Source organism: Mastomys coucha, unplaced genomic scaffold (assembly GCF_008632895.1).
Source record: "Mastomys coucha isolate ucsf_1 unplaced genomic scaffold, UCSF_Mcou_1 pScaffold8, whole genome shotgun sequence".
Classification (NCBI taxonomy): domain Eukaryota; kingdom Metazoa; phylum Chordata; class Mammalia; order Rodentia; family Muridae; genus Mastomys; species Mastomys coucha.
This window is the reverse complement of record NW_022196914.1, coordinates 28,928,745-28,938,048: the sequence shown is the minus strand read 5'-3', so window position 1 is coordinate 28,938,048 and position 9,304 is coordinate 28,928,745. Positions and strand designations below refer to the sequence as shown.

Sequence of the window (9,304 nt, the reverse complement as noted above, 5' to 3'; positions counted from 1 at the left end):
AAAATCTGTGGGAAGGAAACATATAGGAAATGTTAGACAAGGTGAAGAGACCAGGCAATGGCATAGAAGAAGTGGATTTGGACTAATGCTACTTGTACACTAATGCTAATTTTGGTCCCCAAAACAGCTTACACACTGTCTGCTCCTGAGACAATGAAGGACCCTGCCCCCCACTTGGTTCTGATTGATAAAGATGGCAGCAGCAAGTAGCTTGGCTGGGCAGACAGAGGCAGGACTTAGGATTCCTGGGCTTGGGACAGACAGGAGAGAGAGAAAGGGCAGATTTCTTTCCTCTTGACTCAGAGGCAGAGGGATCAGATTTAGGAGCTATGGAAGAAAAACCATCCAAAATGTAGGTGGAAGGGGTAAGCAGCCCTATGGGGGCAGCTGCCCAGAAGGTAATAGGACAGCAAAGGTAAGACATAGAATAAGAAGGCGTTAAACCAGAAACCCCAGAGGCAAATATATGCTAGGCTTAGAAGTGCCCAACCAATGACCTAGCCAAGACATATGAAAATTAACTGGCTTGTGTGTGTGTGTGTGTGTGTGTGTGTTTCATTCTTGAATCTAGAACATGTTAACTAAATTACTACTATTACAGATATGATCTCAAGAAAGCCTTAAAAGAAATCTTCCCTAAACTATGGAAAGGTACACCCATAATAATATAAAAAGCTCATATAACACTTAACTGTACACAATCAGAAAATAAATTCCTCATGTCATACTGAAATCTTCAAGTGAAGGAACACACTTATTAGTATAACAGCCAATTCCTCTATGGAACTTTGAAAGCCAGAAGAGCCTGGATTAATCATTCCAACTCCAGTTTGGATAATGACATCCAACCTAAGATACTGCGAACCACACAACTATTTGCAGCGATTGATAGAGACAGAAAAACCATCCATAAAATAAAGAGCATTAAAACATTATATTTTATAAACCAAACATAAAGAAAATACAGAAATCACCATTGTAGGCTGAAGAGAGAGATGAGCATAGTCAAGACACTGTGGAAAGAAGTCAGAAGCCAAAAGTACAAAACTACCAAGGGTCACTGAGAACACAAACAATGCTGAAAATGAGGAACACACTGACAATTAACACTCACATACCAGCACAAGTGATGCCCACCCATGGTTTTCCTTTCATAAGATACAGGCCAGGAGAACAGATCAAGAAAGGAATCCAACTTTACATTGTCTACAAGGAGATGCCAGTGATGTCTTTTAGATTTTCCAATTAAACTGTACAGGTTTTAAAATATCCCCTCATGATAGTCTGAATTTTCTGGTATCTATTGTAATGTTTCCCACTTCATTTCTGAATCTGATCACTTTGGTCCTGTTTCCGTTGGTTAGCTGGATCAAGTGCCCCTCAATCTTGTTTATCTTCTAAATGAACCTGATGTGAATTTTGTTGATCATTTGAATCCTCTTCTGTGAATTAGCTTCAATTTCTTCTCATTCTTTTTAAAATTATTTGCCATTGATAGGATTAGAGTTATGTTTGTCCTTGTTTTCCCCAAATTTCATCAATGTATTATTCAATGATTTCTCTGTGGTCTTTCTCATAGTTTCACCCAATTACAGTTATAATCTTCACCCACAGGATTGTCTTCAACAGGTCTCAGAGGTTTAGTTTTCTTGTGACTTCATTTTCATCCCTATGTATGTTTTACACATACATAAAAAATATTAATGAGGAAAAAATTGACACCCTAAATGGATTCAAAAGAATGGGGAGATTGAAATTGTAATAAAAAATTTTCCACCTAGAAAAAAATTCTGTGCCCACATGGATTCACAAGGAGGTTATATACATACATACATACATACATATATATATATTTACATACATATGTAAATATATACATACACATATGTAGTGCCTATTCCTGGTTGTCAAACTTGACTCTATCTGAAATGAACTACAATCCAGAATTAGAAGGCTCACCTATGGCCCTAATCTGGAGGCTGAGAGATACAAGTTTCTGACCTGAATCTTGGCATGGAGATCTTGAGGCATAGTGGCTATGAATCCCAGAAGATTAAGATAGGAAGATCTATGAGTTCAAGATCATCTAGGATTAAAGGTGTAGTGGCATAGGAGCTCTTATCCTGACTCCCTATCAGCTTGCAGCCACAAACTCAGCAGTGGTCATCCTGATGCCTAAACAATACAAAGACTCAACAAAGAGTATTTCAACCACTTTTCCTTATTAATATTGATGAAAAAAATACTCAATAAAATATTCACAAACTAAATCCAAGAACACATCAAAAATATCATCCACCATGATCACGTAGTCTTTAGTCTTCATCTTAAGAATGCAGTGGAGGTTCAATATATGAAAATCCATCAATTTAATACAATGTATAAATAAATTGAGAAAACCAAAAATGATATGGCAATCTGCTTAGATGCTGAAAAACCATTTGAATAAAATCTAAAACTCCTTCATGTTAAAAGTCTTAGAGAGATCAGGGATGCATATGTAAACATAATAAAAGCAATACAGAATAAGCAAATAGACAACATCAAATAAATGGAAAGAAATTTAAAGCAATCCCACTCAAATTAGGGACAAGATAAGGCTGTCCATTCCCTCCATATCTCTTCAATAAAGTACCTGAAGCTCTAGCCAGAGCGGCAAGACAACTAATGAGGATCAAAGGTATATAATTTGGAAAAGAAAAAGGCAAAGTATGGCTATGTGCAGATAATATGGTAGTATACGTAAGTGACCACAAAAACTCTACCAGAGAACTCCAACAGCTGGTAAACACCTTGACCAAACTAGCTACATTTAAAATAGATGAAAAAAAAAATCAGTAGTCCTCTTTCATATAAACTGAGGAAGAAATGGTAAATTGGGAATGTTTCCCAGGGAAAGAACCACCTTAATGATCCACAAATAATACAAAATATCTTGGTATAACTGTAACCAAGCAAGTGAAAGACCAGTATGACAAGTATTTCACATCTCTAAAGAAAGAATATGAATAAGATATCAAAAGATGAAAAGATTTCCCAAACTCATGTATAAGTAGGATTAACATAGTAAAAAATAGCCACTTTATCAAAAGCAATCTATAGATTCAATTCAACTTCCCATCAAAATTCCAACACAATTCTTTACAGACCTTGAAGGAACCATTCTCATCTTCATAAGAAAGAACAAAATCCCTGGATAGCTACAACAAACCTGTACAGTAAAAGAAATTCTAGACATATCACCATCCCTGATTTCATAATATACCACAGAGCAATCGTAATAAAAACTGCATGGTATTGGTGTAGAAACAGACAAGTTGATCAATGGAATCAAAAAGGAGAGCCAGAAATAAACCTACACACCTATGGACACTTGATTTTTTGACAAAGAACCCCAAACCATATACTGGAAAAAAGCAAGCATCTGCAAAAAATGGTGATGGTCTAACTGGATATCTGCAGGTAGAAGAATGCAGAGAGATTCATATTTACCACCCTGTTCAAAACTCAAAGTGGATCAAAGACCTCAACATAAAACCAGATACACTAAATCTAACAGAAGAGAAAGTGTAGAGTACCCTTGAACACATTTGTACAGGAAATAACTTCCAGAACAGAACACCAATGGCTCAGGCACTAAGATCAGCAATTAATAAATGGGATTTTATGAAACCAAAAAGCTTTTGAAAGGTAAAGAACATTGTCAATAGGATAAAACAGCAGCCTAGAGAATGAGCAAAAATATTCACCAACCTAACATTCCACTGAGGGCTGATATCCAAAATATGCAAGGAACTCAGGAGGTTAGACACCCACAAACCAAGTAACCAAGTTAAAAAATGGGATACAGAGCTAAACAAGAGAATTCTCAACAGAGGAATTTCTAATGGCTAGGTAATACTTTTAAAAGGTTCAATATCCTTAGTCATTAGGGAAACACAAATCAGAGTGACTCTGAGATTCTCCCTTAAACCCATCAGAATGGCTAAGATCAAAAATTCAAGTGAAGGCACATGTTAGCAATGATGTGGATCAAGGAGAACACTCTTCCACTGCTGGTGGATTGCTAACTTGTACAACCACTATAGAAATCAATTTGGCACTTTCTCCAATAATTGGGAATAGTTCTACCTTAAGACCCAGCTATACCATTCCTGGGCATATACCTAAAAGATCTTCCAGCACACCACAAGGACACTTGCTCAACTATGTTCATAGCAGCTTTATTCATAATAGCAGAAACTGCAAACAATCCAGATATACCACAATGGACGAATGGACTACTACTCAGCTATTAAAAACAAGGACATCATGAAATTTGCAAGCAAATGGACGGAACTAGAAAACATCATCCTGAGTGAGGTAACCCAGACCCTAAAGGACATGCATGGTATGTACTCACTTATAAGTGAATATTAGCCATAAAGTACAGGATAACCAAGCTATAATCCAGAGACCTAAAGAAGCTAAATAACAAGGAGGGCCCAAGGGAGGATGCTTGCATTTCATTCAGAAGGGGAAATAAAAGTCATCAGGAGTGGATGGAGGAAAGGAGGTGGGTGGCGAAGGGGATAGGAAGGGGTATGAGTGATGGGGGTTTCAGGTGTAGGGAGAGCCTAGGAGAGAGAGCCAGGAGAGTGAATGGAATTTGATGGTGGCCAGGGGAAGGGGGATCTTTGGGACAAGTCTGAGACCAGGGATGCAAGAAGCTTCAAGAAGTCTATGAGGGTCACTCTAGCTGAGTTCCTAGCAGTGGGGAATATGAAGCCTAATGTGGCTTCCTCCTGTAGTTAGTTAGGCAGGACCCCCCAATGGAGAGATGAGGACACCAAACCAAGGACAAAAACTTTGACCCCAAAATTATCCTACCTACAAGAAGTGCAGGAGAAAAGATGGAGCAGAGACTGAGGGAATGGCTAACTCTTGATTAACTCAACTTGAGACCCTTTCCACAGGCAAGAACCAATGCCTAATACAATTAGTAATAGTTTATTAGTCTTGCAGACAGGAGCTTTGGTTAAATGTCCTCTGAGAGGATCAACCAAGCATCTGACTGAAACAGATGCAGAGACCTACTGCCAAATATCAGAAGGAGCTCGGAGAGTCTCATAGAAGAGTTGGGGGAAGTATTGTAGGACAAGGTGAGTATACAGGATCTACAAAAGACCAATATAGTCAGTCTGTTAAAATCTGTAAGTCCTTCATTCATATCATCAGTCACAGTAGATTCGGATGAAATGAAAAAGAGCCTGCAAGGAAAAGGGCAGGACCACACAGCATAAGAGAGATGGACTCCTCCCTGAGGAAGAGGAAGGAATCCCACCCACCTTAACAGTTTACTTTACTGACTAGATGGCAGTGATTATAGACTCGAAGGATAGTGGTAGATATGGTTGTCATTTTCTATCTGTAGAGCCACAGTGCTGTTCTCAAAAGATTCATGTGAATTCAGCAGAAATCACCATGAGGCCATGTCAGAAAATAAGAAAGACGAGTATACAACAAACAAACAAACAAACAAAAAACAAACTACCATTCCCTGCAAATACAGAGGAATAGTCAAGCCAGGCAAAGAGGGGAATTGTCCCCCACTTTGGAAACAAGTTTCTAATCTCCAACACTAGTCATTAACAGAAGGATGCTACTGGAAATTTGGATTTAAGATTTCAAATATATTTGATAGATTTTCTTAAAGCACATTTGTAAGTTCTCATAACTAGAAGATGTCAACTGGATGTATTTCTGTCAGGTCACTGGTGCTCAGAACTGAGACCAACCAGAAGAAGTAATTACCATGTTGATTAAAAACTACATTTTAAGAATCTTGTTAAACCACAAATCTCAATGCCTAGGGTCACAATGAACTGACTATAAAGGAGAGGATGGTTTTGTATCCCAGGATTCCCGACTCCTCTCCAAAAAGCAGAGGTGACAGAAATGAGTTATAGAATCAGCTTAAGTTCACTTTTCTGTCAAAGAGCTGTTTAATTTAAAATATATACGAATATTTGGTGCCTGTAAATTATATGTGAGCATGCTGCTGTACCCTCTCTACATTGTAAGGAACATGTTTTGGCGTACAAAGTAGCATAGGATTCCAGCTTCATATTATATTTTTTTCTACAGATTAACAACATTAACTAGGAAATGTCTATTTATTCTAGTTATGGTTGCAAACTCTTTGAAAATCCCAGTAGACAGGACAAGGAGGTGTGAAGCCCATGCTTCCTGAGAGTCCACTGGAATGCCATAAGCCAGGCTCCAGCTCACTAACACTTTGACTGAATAGTGACAATATAAGCAAGATCACGGGAAATAGTGATAGGAGCTGTGAAAGAGATCCTGAAAAAGCAAAAACCAAAACCTTGTGTTTGTGAATGAAAAACTCTTGTAAGGAATCTGCATATGCAGAGACTGATGGCCCGTGTGGAAGTTCATTGAGGGGCAGAGCCTGGAATTCTGCAGGTTCAGGGATGGCTGTCTTACCTTGGGCTGGTTTTCCCTTCAGGGGCAGTCCCTGCCTCACTCTGTAGTGGACCACACAGCTTGTGACAATAGATTAAAAACCTCTCAGAATCCACTGACTAGGCAGATCATGAGAATCTATCAACCCAAAAGCTAAAATCTCATCAGATGGTATCTTAGGTGAATAGAATATCTCCAATGACTATGAGATGCACACCAATGTATTTTAAGTTTTCCTTGGTTAATGACATTCTCTGTTCTGTAAAGTCATGGAACTGTCTTGTGTTGAAGCACAGACCTTGGATTAAACTAAATCTGTATTCTCAGAAAATGACCACTCAAAAGTCTCTGTACTAAACTCTTGACCCTTGAAGAGGAGAACTGCACTTTGCATGGACAGAAACCTATGTGAAAATCATAAGACAAGTGTGCCAGAGCTTTCCAAACTTTCCTTACAAGCTTTCCAAATATTTCTTACAACCTCATGAAAACATGGGGAATCATTCTAGAAATGTTCAGGGAGCAACAGTAAACCTGGATGCCAGACACAGGGACAGAGTACATTTAAAGGAATTTAGACATTGCTGATAATGTGAACAGACAGAAGAAAATCATGTGACCAGAGGAGAACCATCTCCCTTCCCTTTCAGAGACATTCCAGCCTCTCCCAGAGATCATGAGTTCCGTTTCTTTTATCACACCAAGTCATCTCTCAAATCTGAGGAGTCCAAATTTTGGACAGAACACATACTAAGAATTGTTGAGTATTATTGTCTAGTGATTTTTTTAGAGGAAGGGCAAAATTCACAATTATTTGGATTGTGCAAATACCGGTTCATATCAATTATGAGATTATTCTGTGGCTATGTAGCCATGTATTGTGATGATTCAAGTACAGGATTGTACATCCTGAATTCTTATTCAACTCGAGGCATCCATAAATCTAACAATTAATTCCAAAGGAAAAGGAACTAACAACAATCCCCCTTACAGGACTCTCTGTCCCTGGCATTAGAAACTTTAGGAAAATTTGTGAGCTCAAACTCAAGTACTAGACAGGACAAAGTATAGGAGGCGCTAGATGTTCACGTATTCTCTATGTCCAGAGAATCTGACTACAGCCACGTGAGAACCGGTCAGCTAGGCAGAGCACGTTTCCCCAGTAAAGATAAATGATCTCCTTTCAGCATCTCAGGAACAAGCAGTCAGCCAGCCCCTGCCACCCTGCCACCCTATTGTTTCCAACTTTCTTCCCTAGCCTAGGTCAGCAGCTTGCCCAGTCTCATAACAAGCCCAAATACTTGCCGGGCGGTGCCGGGCGGTGCGGGCGGTGGGGAAGCACGCCTTTAATCCCAGCACTTGGGAGGCAGAGGCAGGCGAATTTCTGAGTTGGAGGCCAGCCTGGTCTAAAGAGTGAGTTCCAGGACAGCCAGGGCTACACAGAGAAACCCTGTCTCAAAAAAAAAAAAAAGAAAAAAAAGAAAAGAAAAGAAAAAAAAAAGCCCAAATACGCTCCTTCCGTGCCCGATACGCCACCCTGTACCGTCCCTCATATCTGCAAGGTTGTGGAGTTCCCTGCACCAACCTCCATGTTAGAGATCCAAACGCAGCTCTCAACAGGACAGACGCCTAACTTTCAGGAGTAGCTAAGTTTGAAAATCAAATGCGGAAGTTTGAGACCAACGGCCACCCCCTCTGATGATGTCACAGTTATCGGGACTACATTTCCCACAAATCAGTGCGAAGAACTTCCTGGATTCCACAGAACTGGTTTGTTCACCTGCTGGATTCCTGATCAACTGTGATTAGATGAAGTTGGGAAGAAACAGTCTTCTGCACATGGGCAGCCACAGGGCATTGGACTCATTTAAAGTTCTGTGATTCCAGCACGAGATGTTAGCCTGTGAGTCAACCATTTCCCGGTGATGTTTATCAGGTTTCCTACTTATTTCTGCTAGAACGCCGTGATTTTAAACTATCTTACTACCTCATGGAAAATCATACTTTCATGAATTGCTTTACTTAAAAATATGGAAGCAAAAGCTAATTTAAGATGCTATTGAAACCATCCTTGGTGACCCTGCCTGTCATGCAACATCTCAGGTCCTTAAGACAAAAGACTTAGAATTCAAAACCAGTAACGACCAGGTGTTTTCTAAACACTTGCTTTCCTCCTCTGCATCTCTCCCAAGAGGAGGGGCAGAGCTCCTGGGATCACAGTGGTGTGTGTCCTGACTCTTGGTCCATTTTGCACTATAGGATTTCTGCGTGTGTTAGTTCCTTGTTGAATTTCCCGTCTCTCTGCTGATCCTGTCATCGTTCGTTCATATTTGACAATATTTGTACATCAGTGGTGTCTCTTGAACTTCTGTTATTTCTCCTAAGCAGAACACCAAGATAATTCCTTCTTGAATACAAAGGCATCAGAAATATGTTCATAGCATTGTCAAATGAGGTTGATATATTAAAGAAGTTAGACTGGAAACATGACGTATTGAGAATTCCCATCTCTTCTTGGGAAGGTTTATTCCTCTGTAGTCCATGCTTGAGTCAAAGTTACAAATCTCATTACAGAAAAGACTTCATACTTCCCTGATGCATTATGATTCTAAAGGAAGCTGTTTCAGAGCAGAGACCATACAAACTCCCTGTTGAATTCTTCACCAGGGAGTGTGTTTACCTACGGATGCAGAACAGCTTCCTCCACTTAGAGAAACTAGAGTCAACAAGCAGTACATTCACCTGGACACTTGATTGGCATGTCTGTTTAGAATGAGGTCATGACTGGTCTGTCCTCCTCCTGGATGCTGCAGTGAAGGGCATTGTCAACAACCACAAG

At 39.6% G+C, this 9,304-nt stretch overlaps 1 protein-coding gene across 1 annotated transcript in view; it reads right to left on the bottom strand.

The window, feature by feature from the left end:
• Positions 1–8,188, bottom strand: part of LOC116083960 (zinc finger protein 728-like) — a 17,624-nt gene extending 9,436 nt beyond the window's left edge. Inside the window, exon 1 of the mRNA XM_031360802.1 lies at positions 8,051–8,188. Within this exon, the coding sequence (XP_031216662.1) occupies positions 8,051–8,056 (6 nt within the window). The 5' untranslated portion in view covers positions 8,057–8,188. The remainder of the gene's footprint in view (positions 1–8,050) is intronic.
• Between the last annotated feature and the right edge of the window lie 1,116 nt (positions 8,189–9,304).